This window comes from Fukomys damarensis, unplaced genomic scaffold (genome assembly GCF_012274545.1).
Source record: "Fukomys damarensis isolate Sample0158 unplaced genomic scaffold, DMR_v1.0_HiC HiC_scaffold_15, whole genome shotgun sequence".
NCBI lineage: Eukaryota > Metazoa > Chordata > Mammalia > Rodentia > Bathyergidae > Fukomys > Fukomys damarensis.
In genome coordinates, this window is record NW_022900927.1 from 29,300,023 (window position 1) to 29,315,986 (window position 15,964).

The following is a 15,964-nucleotide window of genomic DNA, read 5'->3' on the forward strand; positions in this document are numbered from 1 at the left end:
TGAGCAGCAGTTCCATTCATGTATATGTGGCCCAGCAAAATTGTGCTTATAGAAACATAGTTAACTATAGCCCAAAAGTAAAAATAAGTCACATCAGTAGTTAAAGAGATCAGTTATGATGTATTCTGACAATGAATATTCAGCAGCGACCTACTATGCTAAGAAAACATGAATGAATTTCACTGAGGAAAGGAAGCAAGACAAAAATCATACACTGTAGTTAAAGAGATCAGTTATGATGTATTCTGACAATGAATATTCAGCAGCGACCTACTATGCTTTTTAACATGAATGAATTTCACTGAGGAAAGGAAGCAAGACAAAAATCATACATGCTGTAAGATTCCATTTATGTAAATTATAAAATAGGACAAAACTAATACATGACATTAGAAATCAAAATAATGGAAATAAGTTTGAGAGGGAAGAAGGGTGGTTGGGAAGGCACAAGGGTGCTCATAAGGAACTATTTTCATCCAAGGTATATTCAACTTTTGATCATCCATCTAACTGTACACTTCTGGTCTATGTATTTTTCTGTATATACTTTTGCTTCAATTAAAACAATTATTTAAAGCATAAAAGTAATTCTGAGGGACCCTAATGATCTATGAGATTTATAAGGGCTCAAATATAAAGTGATGTCCTCCTTAAGATTAAAGAAATTATTTTACTGGGAATATGCAGTAACTCTTAATTAGTATACTTTTGACATACATAATGGTTGAATTCATCATTGTACCTGTACATAATTCATTTTGGGGGGGGTCACCATTCCCTTCCCTCCCCTTCAATCCTGGGCCTCTGTGACCTGTTTCTTTCCTCTGATAAATTCTGAACTCCTTGGGAGCTGGGCCCATTTTTCTCATCCCTGCCTGACCGAGCGGCCTGAAACCGAGTATGTGAAGGATTGATGAAATTATGTACTAACATGAAAAATGCATTCCTTTTCCTAGGTCAAGAAAACAACAGAAGCCACCTTGCAGACAATACAAGATATGGTGACCATCGAGGACTATGATGTGTCTGAGTGCTTCCAGCACAGCCGTTCCACAGAATCTGTGAAGTCCACCGTCTCTGAGACCTACCTGAGTAAGCCCAGCATCGCCAAGAGAAGAGCAAACCAGCAGGAAACCGAGCAGTTCTACTTCATGGTGCGCCATTGCTCCCCAGGCCACTCCTGACAGAAATCAGATCTGAGCTTCCCCAATGCTGCTTGTGCAGCTGCCTTGACATGAGCAGAGTGGTTGGTTGAAATGTGGACTCCTGGCCCCCTTGGAGTTTCTGATTTAGTCAGTCTGGATAAAGTTAGGAGTTAGTTGAGGGTTAGAAATGCTCTAAAATAGGACTTTTAAATTTTTAATGTACATACACATCAGTACCTGAGAGCTTGTTAAAAATGTAGGTTCTGTTTGCCATAGGTCAGGTGAGAAAAGGGATCCTCAGCACTGTACCTCGGAGGCTCACAAGTGATGGCTGATGCTGCTGGACTATAGATACGGCTTGGGCACCCAAATTCTAGGATCTAGAAGATAAAAGTGGCGAGACTTCAGATCTTGTATGAGAAATTCTTGAACACTGAATTTTTTTAAAGTATAAATTGATCTTGCCTTTTGCAGAAACTCAGAGAATATTTGGAAGGCAGTAATCTCATCACAAAACTTCAAGCCAAACATGACTTGCTGCAAAAGACTCTTGGAGAAGGTCAGTCATTTGGAATAGATGAAAAGATGATCTGGATTGTACAGTGTGTCATGAACACACTCCGTTAAGAGTATGAGGCGTATGTTTGTGACTTAAGCAGAAGCACTACATGTTTAGATTTGGGTTTTTGTATGTTTGTTTGTTTGGGTTTTTTGGTACCAGGGATTGAACTCAGGACCTTGAACTTGCAAGGCAGGTGTGGTGCCACTGAGCTAAATCCCCAGCCCTAGACTTGGTTTTATCTGTGTCTGCAGTAATGATGTTTTCCCCCTGGAACTATTTTCTTTTTAGACATGGTAGTAAACTTGAGGAAGCATAGTAAATCTTGGGAGGGCTGAGGAACAACACCATGAAGAATCTTTTGAGCGTAGCACTCCTAAGAGGAAGAGAATCTGGAGGAGCTGCCCCTGCTTCCATGTTTGGACCCAGACATTTTTTTCCTTCTCTTCTTGCACTTCACCCTTCCTTACCACTCCTGTTTGTTTTAATGGGCTGGTATTTGTTGTTTCCTCTTTTGCCTTTTTGAACTCTAGAAACCAACTAAACCAGTTTGGATGCTTTTTTCTTTCTTTTTCTTTTTCTTTTTTTTTTTTCTTTTCATTAGACGTTAGTTGAGAAATAAGCCAATAGTATAATATACAGAATGCAGCATCTAATAATAAAAACAATAGCAAGAGATAATACTTATGTAAGATTTTCTCTATGCCAGGCATTGCTCTGAGCTATATTCTTAAGGGGGCACTATTCCCTTATTTTTATAAACGAGGAAACTGAGGGGATAATGGACTGTAGGCAAAGGGATTATATAAATGCTATTGTTTCTTTTTTAGTCTTCATGAATTTAAAAGGGAAAACATATAGGCAAAGTCCCTGTCTTAAGTGCCTCTGAGTCTACAGTTTTAATTGTACTTTATTCATACTAAGTCCTGCTGGAAGTTACAGATAAATGAAAGAAAATACAAAAGAGGTGGGAAATGAGGTGTGAGTTACTCAGGTCAAAAAAAGACTGCCACTATCATACCTAAACTCTTGGCCTCCTGTCATTCTGGAATCTTCCTTGTCTACAAGACATAGTTTCCAATACCTGTCTTACGGTTTTCCTGTAAAGCATCTGTCATCCTTGGAGAATTTGACCACATGGAAAAAAGTTAGCATCACTTAAGGCTCCATGTCTTACATAGTTAAGATGGCAGACACCAAGCTAAAAGACCAATTTTACCTAAGAAGAAAAAATATTCATGACAGGGCCATAATTCATGTCTCTCACTGCTGGGTAGCTCTGAACCACCGGTAGTATGTACATGACTGTCTCATCAGGTGTCATGGGACAGTCTCATCCAATGGTACAAGCCAGTCGGAATGTGTTAAACTACTAAAACTTGTGTAAACAAATAAAATAACCAGAGGCAATGTATGAATCTTCATTAAATTCTGAATCAAAAAACAAATTATGAAAAATATCTTTTTCATAATAGAAAATGTTAAATATAGACTATACTAAATGATATTAGTTGCATAATGTTAATTTTCCTATGTATGATTACAGTACTACAGTTATAAAGAATGTTCCCTGAGGGCCGGGGATTTAGCTCAGCGGTTCCGCTGCCTGCCTTGCAAGAGCAAGGACCTGAGTTCAGTCCCCAGTACCAAAAAAAAAAAAAGAATGCTCCCTGAAAGGTCATAATGTCTGTAGCTTACTTTCACATGATTCTGAGGGGGAAAAAGACACATATGGAGAAATAAAGCCAATTTCATAAGTATTAACAATTGAGAAATCTAAATGAACAGTATAAAGATGTTCCTTGTACTATTCTTTCATATGTTCTATAGATTTGAGGTTTTGTTTTTTGTTTTGTTTTGTTTTGTTTTAACAAAAGAAGCCTTTTTATCTTTGAATATTTTTCTCACTTGATAAATTGGTTCCCCTTTTTTTCTTTTTCCCTCATAGTATCATGTAAATTCTTCCCCCCTCCTTTTTTCACAAGTGCCTCATGTTTCAAATAGTGCCCTCAAGGTCAGTTGCCAGCCTCAAAGTATAAATTACCCTAAGTGTAGAAGAATGCTTACAGGCACAAAATCTTTCCCTACAAGAGTGGATACCACTTTAGAAATTATGAGTTTGCAAGGATTAAGTAAGGGGTGCATTCAGTCTTGGTGATGTGTGCAGATGTGTGTAAGTGTGGCTTGGAGCCATGTTCTGAGACTTTTATGGTACTCGCACAACATAAATTCTCTTATGCCTCTTAGAAAGCCCCACCAGTTAATGTTATGTTACATGTTATTCTTGGATAGTGCCACATTTTGGCCAATTGGCTGAATTTCAGATTCTGTCTTTCACTCTTGCCCTATATTATACCTTGTAAACCCTGAGCCTGGATTCCTTTATCTTGTGATTTCTTTCACTGAGTTCCCAGTGTGCTAGTGACCCAGCTGTGTTCAGGTGCTCAAGACCTGCACTGGTCTCAACGTTTATTCTGCATCAGGAACTGAATGGCTTTCACCTGGTGGCAGCAGTGCACACTGGCCCCTGGCCCCTGGTTACAGACCCCTCTGCTCCCCAGCCCTGGCCCTCTTGCAGGCTTGGCAGCACACCAGTTGGTGGTCACTGCCTGGGTTTGATACTCAGAGAGAAGTTGAGCATGGGAGACAATGCCCTACCTTTTAGTTTGATCACTGTGAGCCTGCTGGCTTTCCACACAAGCCCTATTTGCATTAATAGGCTTACACCAAAGGAGACTAGGAGAGTTAATGGCTCCTGGCCCATGGTGAAGTAATCCACTGGTGAGCCCTTAGGAAAGAATCCAAGCCCCTATTTAGTTAAATAAGATTAGTAGTACAGGACTTAATGGCGTGTTTAGGGACAGTCGTGAGTTTTTAGGTAGAAATCACCTCACTAAATAATATTAGACTCACTGCTGCACAAACTACCTTCACAGTAAAACAAACAGAGCCTAACCCAGGGATTTAGCAGTTGATCGTACACAGCTGAAACTGTAACTACAGACATGTGTTTGGCCTGTCTTACTGCTCGCTTTTTGGCAGGCTACCAGCGGCTCAGTAAGTTCTTTGATTTACAGCATTGTGAAGCAGCTACATCAGGCTCTTAAAGTGGCACTGTCAAAATTCGGAATTTTAAGTCTTTGAAAATTATTAAAACAAACACAGAATGAACTGTTAAACCATACTCATCATGGTCATCTTCATCCCTCCCCAATGCCGTATATTTTTGTGCAGTGTCACTTATTTTTAAATTGAGGTTAAACTAACCCAGTAAATGAGAGATATATCCGTAACCCTGGGGCATGGTAAGGTATTTTTCATTTTCAGTAATGAGCCTAATGTTCATACTGGCTTCTTTGTATGCACCATTTGGAGTTAAGAGGGTGTAAATTTCTGTGTAATTTTGCTAAACACAGAAAATCTGACAGTGGAAGCTGAGCTCCATATTACATTATTTCTTGCCCTGGGCGTGAAGTTTCTGACAAAGGAATTAAATAGGTTATCTTCACACAACCCTTTGTCTGTCTTTGAGTAGAGTACAAATATACTTTCTAAAGAGAAGCTGATTGTGAATAATTATTTCTTTTTAGAAAAGCACCGCAGTGGTTTGTATTCTTAAGGAAGAGAAAGGGCTGGAAAGTGAGCCTCATAGGTCATTCATTAGGGAACAACTCCACAGTATCAGTGTCTAGTTGGAGCTATATTTGTATTTTAAATACTTTCACTAGCTTTTTTTTTCTCAAGTTGCCCCCAAACTTATTTTGATTATTTTATATAGAGATAAAATACATTTAGGTGCAAAAAATAACACGTCGTAATTTTCAAGTAAAATAAAGTAGTTGAGGCTGATGTACCAAGAGTAAGTTCATCTTGGGTCACTTTCCTCCAAATGGCTTACATGTATGTGTGTATGAGGGAGGATCTGTCATTTTTAATAATTAAGTAGGCTCTCAAAGAAAGTGATTCAAATCTAATCCTCAGACCTTTTACATTTCTCTGGGAAGGAGAGTCATCTAAGCTTGTGTGTTATTGATCTATTAATGATCATACTGATTAAAAAATAAAGCCTCATTTGTCAGTTGAGACAAACACAGGACTGTTAACTGAAAAAATACTGGGTGTGGTAGTGTAGTTGTGCTGAGAGTGAGAATACTTGCAAAGCTTGCTCTCCATTCATTATTCAAAATGTATCTTTTATAGGTTTTTTAATTTTTTTATACTACTAACCATGAATGGAATAAAATTATTTAAAAGCAACTTAAGAATCTTTTTCTAAATCTAGGGAATAATTGGTTGAGATTTTTAAAAAACAAAAATAGTGCAATTTCTGGGCCAGGGATTTACCTCAGTGGTTCCACTGCCTGCCTTGAAAGCACAAGGACCCAAGTTCAATCCCAGGTACCCCCCCAAAAAAGTACATTTTCCAATTTATAAAATTTCATTCCTAAGAATTATTAGCATCATTAGCATTGAATCACTTGAAAACAATGAACCTGTTATTCATTTAAATGTACAGATATTTGATAATTTACATATTCATGTAATTTATTAGACTTATTAAAGTCTTTGGTATTTTGTATTTGGCTTTAGTCACATGAGGCACACAGAAGTTTAAGCCATATATCTATCTTCTAGGACCATTCAAAGTATTTTCTGGGGAAAATGACTTTCTATTTTTAAAGGTAATACAATGTAGAGCTTGGGAACACAGGTCTGGAATTATAACAGACCTGGACCCTAGTGCCTGTCCCAAGCTAGTATCATGGCCTTGGGCAAGTCATTTTTCTGTATTCTCATTCTCTTCTGTAAAATAAAAACAATAATAGAAGCTACTTCATTAGGTGATTATGAAAATTATGAGTAAAATATTTAACATACCATTCAGAACACTTTAGAGCACTTATTACCTAATTAAAGCTTAGAATATTGTCTAATAAGTATTAAATATTATTGCTGTTTTTATTGTTGTTACTAGTGTATATTAGATGAGCCTTAATAAAATGTGCAACATGACAATACAATACAAAGACAGTTTCTTTACCAACTCTGGTCATTTTACTAGGTCTCCCTGAGTGACCTCTGCCAGCTCCCAACAAAACCTAAATGGTAAAGACGCTCAGATCTTTATCTCAAGTGTGGTCTTTTCTCTGTGCCTTAACCCTGTCTAGCCAGCTTCCTGCTGGGCACTTCATTAGAATATCTTTAAGGCCCCCACACCATGCTGAGCTCACTGTCTGTCCCTCTGCTTTCTAGTAGACTTTTTTCTCATTCATGAATAACTACATAATTGTCTAGAGTTCTGTATACACTTTTTATGTAGCAGAAGGACATCAAAAGGAAGGGACCTGTAGTTAAATGATAGGCAGGGCTGCATAGAAGAGAGGGAATCAGGTTCCCCTTTCCCCACATCCCCACTCCAACTCTGGCCAGGAACTGATTCTGTCAACATGTACAGTGGCCTGGACTAGGTTGAGAAAGGTATTCTCTGATATTACCTGTTGTCCCTGCTTTAATAATACTAATCAAATACCTTATGCTACTTGTTCTTCAAAAGTAAATAAAATGAAAGCCTCTGAGGCAGCCTGGGAGTATTCATTCACTGTTCCCCCACAAGCCAGTTTACCCTTTGATTGTTATGCTGGTCTTGCCCTGTAAGACTGAATCTCTCTGTTCTGATACATTGGCTGGGCTCACATATTTGTGCTGCCACGTGACATTCCACTATCAGCTATATTTTCAAGCTCTTTCAAGACTATACCATCATTTTGCAAATGAAGCTGAATAGTTCAAGTCTCCCACACTTCTTCTCATTGCTCCACCCTGAATGTAAGAAAGAGCAGACAGCAGCCAGCAACACATGCAAACTTAAAATTAGTGCAGATTGTGAAAGTGCTATAAAAATTCAGCCCTGTTATTTAAAGCAACTCAAGAAGCCCAAATGTATAAAAGCAGCCATGTTTTAAATGACAGAATTCTATGAAAGGCTTTTAGCTTACAAGTTGCTGGCATACAGTATCATTTAACGTCCTTGTACGTTATTATCTGCAAATGTCATTTCTGATTATGGAATACAGCTTCTCTCCCAGTCCCCTGATTTCATATCACAGGAAGAATACCAATTTAGTCTAAGGGAAAATGAATTCTCTCAACCCTATTTGACCTCCTGCTCCTCCCTGAGAAGCATCAGTGAAGACAGAAAGAATAACTAACATATAAATCTGGGATCTGTTTCATTTGCATTTTGTGTTTGAACTAAGTGACGATCAAGAAACTGTCTAGTTTGTTTTTAAAAACTACCTTCCCAAATTGTCCCATGAAACATGCTTCTCTAATTATAGAATTCATTAAATTTTATGAATAAATTTTATGAAATATTGACTGAATTATTTCTGTATCTTCATATACTATTCTCATGTTTACCACCATAAAATGTGCAAGTTATTATAAACTCAGCATCCTAAAATAAGAAACATGATACAAAAGATTACTAAATGTACTGCACTGATTCCATTCAACTTACTTATTTAAATTTTTTGGTTTTTGCAGGTCACAAAGCTGAATATATGAGTACAAGGTAGGAAGATATTTTGTCATATTTCATAGTCTTTTCTCTTTAACAATGAAAAACCATTTTAATGCTACAGAAATGAACATGCTCTGTTAATGAGCATGGAACATGGTTTGAGCTTGACAAAGCATAACTCCATGAAATGCTTGTGGTCCTTACCACATCAGATATGCTATGCTATATCAAAGAGAATTGTAAAGCTGTTTAATAAGCAGTCCATAACAAAGACCTAAGGTAAACAGGCTTGTTTTATCTAATCCAAAGCACATTAAATCTTTAGAAATAGCCTGATAGGACTTTTGCTTTGATAATTTACTCAACAAACAGGAGGTATATAGCTACTGCTTTAGTATTAGAAATAGTTACAGTATGTTCTACTTTGTCTTATGCATGTCACTCATAAAAATTAAAACTACATTAAATAATCTTAGGATTTAAGGTATCTACCACTTCTTATTTCACTTTTAAAATTTAACTTTTAGCACCAAAAATAATATTGCACATTTTTTTAACCACTAATAGAAGCCTTTTTAAGTCACTGCTGAGAAAGAAAAGCCATTTTGGAAGCAGATTCTGATTTGAGCTGGGGAGAATTTGTGGTAGGTGTTATTTTTCTATGACACCATTTGTGCAACATCCAGAAATTGTTCTAGTTGACATAGCAAGCCTTTGAGCTTTTGAAGTTGAGTTGTGTTTAAGGTCAGAGGCATTGACAACTTCAGTACATCTGACAAATTGATTTTCAAGGTTCTATAATATTATCGTTGGGCGGTTTATTCATAAATAAGCCCCTCTTACTTCTTGGTGAATCAACTGGAAATACTGAGCTACTGACTTTTCTAAACTTACCAAACGAAGAAACAACTGAAGTTTTTCTTCACTTTGTCAGTGACAGAGGAATATTACCTCTGAGTAATAATAGGAAGCTTTATGGAGCTTTTTCATATTTAGTGTCTCTTTGCATTGTCAACCATTTTGCCTGTTATTTCTAGAGCATATTTAATATAAGTGACTTTAAAATATTTTTAAAGGGATTCAAGTAGATGAATTTGCAATGAGAATAGTAATTGTCAAGTACTCTGGATATTCACATAACCCTGATAGTGCTTCCTCTCATGAGCCTCTCATACAAGTATCTAAACTACCAGCTAGGTGTGTGGTAGGCACAGAGCCAGAAAGAGTCATGTAGCTAGAATGTTATATGGTCCAGGTTCTGTTAACCTGATGTGGGCACAGTGGAGTCAGAGCCATTGACCCACCAGTGTGCCTAATAACCCACCTCTGTCATGGAAATGACTTTGATAACCACTCAGGCAGCTGTACTCCCAAGCCCCTCTCAACAACTTGTTTCTTCATATTTGTCTCATATTTTAGATCCTTGGAACAGGCAGTTTTCGGGCCTTTGGTAGAAGTATCAAAAACATCCATCCCTCTGATGGTCCCAGCCAATGATTATTCTGTATCTACCAGTCATGCAGGAGCATGACTGTTGGGCCCTGTTACAAGCATATTTTCTAGTTTTGGTATTTGATGTTTTGATCTCTTGGGTTTTAGGAGCCCTGAAGGAACCACCTCTCTTGGGTGAAGCAATTCTTAGAGATAGTAAAGACTAGTTTACAAATACACCTTTTTATCTGTATACTAGCTAATCCAAAGCCCATAATCCCAACTACCTCCTTTGTTATCAAAAACATCCATCCCTCTGATGGTCCCGGCCAATGATTATTCTGTATCTACCAGTCATGCAGGAGCATGACTGTTGGGCCCTGTTATAAGCATATTTTCTAGTTTTGGTATTTGATGTTTTGATCTCTTGGGTTTTAGGAGCCCTGAAGGAACCACCTCTCTTGGGTGAAGCAATTCTTAGAGATAGTAAAGACTAGTTTACAAATACACCTTTTATCTGTATACTAGCTAATCCAAAGCCCATAATCCCAACTACCTCCTTTATCAGCTTCCTATCTGCAGAGCCACTGTTGTGCTTTCCTTTACACCCAGGGCCAGAAAACTAGATAACAGGCAACTAGGAATAGCCCCAGAGCCCACCAAAAATATAAAGTCTAACCAATGCCAAGCCTCCTTCCCTGCCTCTACCATTCCTTCATATTCCCCTTAGTCTCTCTCTCTACCTCCTGGCCAACTCTAGTGGTTCCCCATGTGCTCCTCCCCACCCCCAGCAGAGCAGCAGCGCATATCCCTTCCTTATGGGAGATGTAGCAAACTCTTTTCAATAGCAGTCATATCTTGTCACTGTGCCAGAATAAAAATTTACATTTTAAAAACATAAAAATAATGAAAAAAATGGATGAAATCAACACTGTATTGTTAAACATCTATCACTGAATTTAGTGTGTTAAAGATTTCAAATATTTCAGCTGTAGCAGGACATGACATTCTGTCTGGTTTCCATAGAGTTTTCCATATTCACTTCTAAATAGCTACAAAGACTTCTTTAAAGTTCTCGGGTATCATGGGATTTTAGGTACTACTGGCTGTGTGCCTCATTAATCATATGAGCCCACCTGCTGGGAAATTCTTAAAAATCTATGAAAGGTTATCAGCATGTTTGTCCTCCCCGCCAAACTTTTTGTGACAGGGTCTCAATGTGTAGTTCAGTCTGGACTTAAATTCACTAAGTAGACCAGGCTGGCCTCGAACTCACAGGGATCCTCCAGCCTCAGACTCTCTAATGCTGGCCTTACAAGCATGCGCCACCACGCCCAGCCTCCCCTGCAAGCTCTTGATTGTATCTTTTCAGGCTTCCACATAAATTATTGGGATTTTTGTTTCTAAACTAGACCTTCTGAATTTGAACAAAATGAATGAAAAAGGTATTTCTTCCTAGAGAGTCTATAGCTTACAAAGGGCTTTTTGTAATTTCCAAGTGTGGTATAAGCCTTGTGGTTAAGGAGTTTAAATCGCAACATCTGGAAAGAGGTCTCAGGACTCTCCTTTATGCACTTAGCACAGATGTAGAAATTGAGTCAGGTTCCCTCTCTCTGACTACAGTGCAAGATGGTGCAGAGTTTCCAAATATAGTACATGACGTACTGGATGTGTATAAATCAGAAAGACTGGCTTATCCAACAACCAGACAGGCAGGCAGGCAGGCAGGAGGGAGATGGACAGAGTCCAGAGCACCATAAATAAAGAACAGCCTAATGCTCTACACATACTTAGGTGGTGGGATAGTTTGTTCTACAAAAATAATAGTTCATGTGAGCCACTACCCCTAATGAGAAACAGCATTAAAAACAAACTATTTTTCTCACTTGTGACCCATTAATACTTACTTTTGTACAATATAAAGTCCCACTAACACCTGAGAGATATTAAACAGATGTGATGTTACTTGCCTTGAAAAATTATGTTGTGCCTGAAAATATTACATTTGTTTGATTTTTCCTGTTAGGATCTATACAGAGCCCTAATTTTATGACCATTTGTGCTTTCTATATGACTTATAAACTGAATGACAAGAACCCTGCTTTGTAATATTGGCCAAATAGCTCACAATTCCATTTGATAATGCTTATCATTTTTAAGCATACTAGCAAATGAACAAATGCCAGCTATAACATGTAAGAAAACAGCAGTCTAAATGAATGCTTTGTTACATAACTAAAAATAAATGTGAAGGGGTGGGACTCTTTTCCCCCATGGGCAGGGTGGGGAAGGATCCCAGCATCCCATGTTTTGTAATTTGGATGTGACCTGTGAGTGTTTCGTTTATTGTTTGATATTCAGTAATTATATTCCCTTCCCTTAGGCCTCCAAATGTTCCCCCTAAGCCCCAGAAACACAGGAAGTCCAGACCCCGCTCACAGTATAATGCTAAGTTGTTTAATGGGGATTTGGAAACATTCGTCAAGGTACTGGCACCAGCCATCTGGGTGGCTGATCTCCACGCTTCTCACTATAATGGTCTTAGCCTCTCATGAAATGAGGCAAGTCATTATGTCCAAGTCTGTCCTGGGGCTCTTTGCTTTCCCAGAAAATCAATATAATATTTCCTGAAGTCAGAGAGGAAAGAATATTTGGGTTGAGTGTCTTCAGAAAAGGAAATAAATGTGGATATTATTATATGGGCAGAAAAGAAAGCCTTCTTTATTTTTTTTAGAGCCATAATTTGTACAAAAAGGAAAAAAAAGAGAAATTGTTTTATTTCTACTCATGCAAATGAGATGGCATAAAATATATTTTAAACATTCATTTATTAGTTACTCTCTGAAGCACAGCAAGAGTCTTGATTTCCTGTGACTTTAGGAATTCATTATATTGGATAAATTGGAAGGCCCTGTAGTCTATACCCTGTATCTCTGCTGTGTTTATTCTCTGTCTTCTTTTTCATCCTGTCCTTCTGGTAATGCTTCTAGCCGAGGACGAAGAAACTCGCACACAAGGCATCAGGTACAGTGCAGAGGGAGGTGAGGGCATGGCCTCCTTCACTGCTGATGTCATTTCCAAGTCACACTCATGCTTGGCTTTAATTAGATTTTTGAAGGTCATTAAAAGAAAAATGTTTGCAGTTGGAAATTAGTTTTATAAATAGGCTTTACTTAGAAAGGAATGATAGAAATCAAACATTAATTTCAGAGGAATAGTTTTCCAGTAAAAGCAGATAGATTAAGCTCTTTGTTTTTACATTGTATTTGGCAAATGTATGAAATTTGAATGAAGGGATTTTACAAAGGAAAGTCAATGTTAAATACTAAATACACATTTAACATCAGATTATAGATTCCAATGCTTTTGTTTGTTTGTTTGTTTGGTTTTTTGTTTGTTTGGTTGGTTGGTTTTTGAGACAGGGTCTCACTATATAGTTGAGACTGACCTGGAACTCACTACATAGTCCAGGCTGGTCTCAAACCCACAGTGATCCTCCTGCCTCAGCCTCCTGAGTGCTGGGATTACAGGCATGCGCCGCCATGCCTGGCTCAAATTAAATTTTTTGGGGTGCCAGGGATTGAATTCGGGTCCTTGTGCTTGCAAGGCAGGCCACCGAACTGCTGAGCTAAATCCCCAGCCCTCCAATTAATATTTTTATAAGGGGCTTTCTCCTTCATAGCTCACATTTTATAGCATGGGCTGCAGGGTTCTTGAAGACTAAATTTATTTTTTTTATTACCTCCCTCACTTGGCATCTAATAGACATCTTTCTTTACATGTCTGTTTATTGAATATGTGCACTAATTATTTTAAAATAAGCACTGTAAGCATGTGCACGTATAATATGTATGCATATATACATACATGGAGAGCTCTGGCAGCTGTAAAAATGACTTCTAACTCTGGAATTAAGTGAGAATGACTGGATAACCTAAAATGGCAATCACAAAGCCATTGCCTTGAGCCTTATACCCAAATGAGCCTTCCTGGCTCTAATTTAATAATAAACTATTGTCAAATCTGATTATCTAGCTTCGCAACTCATGGCTTCTAAGCAGGGGCAAATTAGATGGAGAGAAGAAAACAATAAAATGAAAGCAGTGAGATGCGCAGCTATGGCCTTGGGAGAGAAGGAGAACATAGGAAGCTCAGAGAAGCAGGTGTACGGCCATTATTTTGCTAATACAATATGAAAACTGCTGTTTAAGATAGTGGAAAGTATGTCTATTATATTTTTTAAATATTTTTCATTAAGTACAGTTAAAGAAAACTAAGTTGAGGTACTACAGTAGGAATAAAGCAGTTACTATAGAAGATTCACTTATATGAGCGCTTCATCTCCCCAGATGGTGCATGGAGGAATCTTTGATAGTGACAGTAACACAGAAGAGAACATGAGTCTCTTTCTGCACTTCTGAAAAACGCTGTGCAGATGAGATCTCCTCAGTGTCACTGGGAGAGTACCGGTGTAAAGGCTTCTGCCCTGTAAGGAATAGACACACAAAGGTTTGTTTGCACAGGGATGGTGTGCAGCCCATTGTGTTTCACTTGTAAAATATTTTCTACCCAGGCATCTGGCATCCATGAAATTAGATAGACAGACAGACAGACAGACAGACACACACACACACACACACACACACACACACACACACATATACACATACTACTTTTGACTACAAAATTCGCTATACCAGAATGAAATACCAGTCGTACTAAAAGATTAGCAGTCACCTGAGTGATTTTAAAAATATTTTTTAGGGTGGGGGATTTAGCGTGGTGGTTCTGCTGCCTTTCTTGCAAGCACAAGGACCTGAGTTTGATCCCCAGTGCCAAAAAAACAAAATAAAATAATAAAAATATTTTTAAATAGTATGAAAATGTAAGACTTTTATTTAGAGCTTTCTTAGTGCAAACATTTTTCTTTTAATGATTTTTTTTTTCTGTTTTTCTTTATGTTTTAGTACTAAGTTCAGTAGAGGTGTAAACTAATATTCTCTTTTCATCCCTTAAGTTTAAATATCTGTTGCTCTTTTATAACACAGTATTACATGAACTGTTCCAGTAAAGGTTACCTCCACTAAAACATGCTTGTATCTTAAAGAAAAATCCCTTCACACATTCAGTAAATTTTAATGTAATTCCATTGCTATCTTGGGCCAACTTGTCCACACTGAGATGTGTTTTTATTCTTAAGGCTCTTCTTTAAGGAATTAATAAAATTTATGCTCCTGAAACAATTAACTAATTAGAGAAACTTAGTACAGACCCCAGAAGTACCTCAGCCATTATATACTGATCAGATTGTCTTAAAACTTTAAAAAAAAAAAACTATTCCTTATGAAATGCACTAGTGTTTCTACAAATGGTAAAGAATTTAAATTGCTGGGCTTCATTATTCCCAATCTTTCTCCCATGCTTAACTGGGAAGGTTAGTGGGTTCTGAGTTGTTCTAATAAATGAAGGCAACCAATATCCATTTGTGTTTCAAAATAAAATTTCTCATGAATGTATACTTGATTTCAGCTAATCATTTTTGAATGTCTTGTTTTCTTTAAATATTTAATTCCTAAAAGATCAGAGTCTTAAAAATAGAAGAAAAATAAATCTATACTCAGTAACTTTCTTTAACTCCATGGAGTGCATGGCATCTCCTTCATCTGATGTGTCATCTGATACATGTTTAAAAGCATTTCCAAAATTTCCATTTATTCATATTTTACAACATATGGGGAAAGAAGACAAAAAAAAAAAAAAAAACTTCCTTCCCAGGGCCGGGGTTTTAGCTCAGTGGTTCTGTGCCTGCCTCACAAGCACAAGGACCCGAGTTCGATCCCCAGTACCAAAAAAATATAAGGGGAAAAAAAAAAAAAAAAAAAAAAAAAACTTCCTTCCCAGGGCCGGGGTTTTAGCTCAGTGGTTCTGTGCCTGCCTCACAAGCACAAGGACCCGAGTTCGATCCCCAGTACCAAAAAAAAGCAAAAACAAAAACCTTCCTTCCTAAGAAAATGACATCTAATGAGATATACATTTGTGCAATTTTTCTTAATACTAAAAACATGAAAAATCCATAATAATGAGTAAGTTCTGATGCAAACTAACTAAATACATGATACATTTTAATTATCTATGAAACAGTTCCCATTGCAGGTATCAGTCATCATGCTGGCTGTGTACTCTCGGGGATGTGGTAGAGAGTATGCAGCAATGGCTGACAGGTTCCGTTGCAGGGACAGCTGCAACTAATCAGTCCAATAGCATTCTTTATCTGTCCATCAAAGACTGATCACTCATATCAGAACC

The 15,964-nt window shown here is 37.6% G+C and overlaps 1 protein-coding gene across 2 annotated transcripts in view; it reads left to right on the forward strand.

Moving 5' to 3' along the window:
* Positions 1-15,964, forward strand: part of Srgap1 (SLIT-ROBO Rho GTPase activating protein 1) — a 291,479-nt gene that overhangs the window by 231,863 nt on the left and 43,652 nt on the right. The window contains exons 9-12 of one of the 2 annotated variants that reach the window (XM_010644530.2): positions 957-1,154; positions 1,620-1,704; positions 8,251-8,278; positions 12,042-12,144. In XM_010644530.2, coding sequence (XP_010642832.1) covers positions 957-1,154; positions 1,620-1,704; positions 8,251-8,278; positions 12,042-12,144 — 414 coding nt within the window. Of the gene's footprint in view, positions 1-956; positions 1,155-1,619; positions 1,705-8,250; positions 8,279-12,041; positions 12,145-12,648; positions 12,683-15,964 lie in introns of both variants that reach the window. The other variant, XM_010644531.2, reaches the window with a different exon arrangement.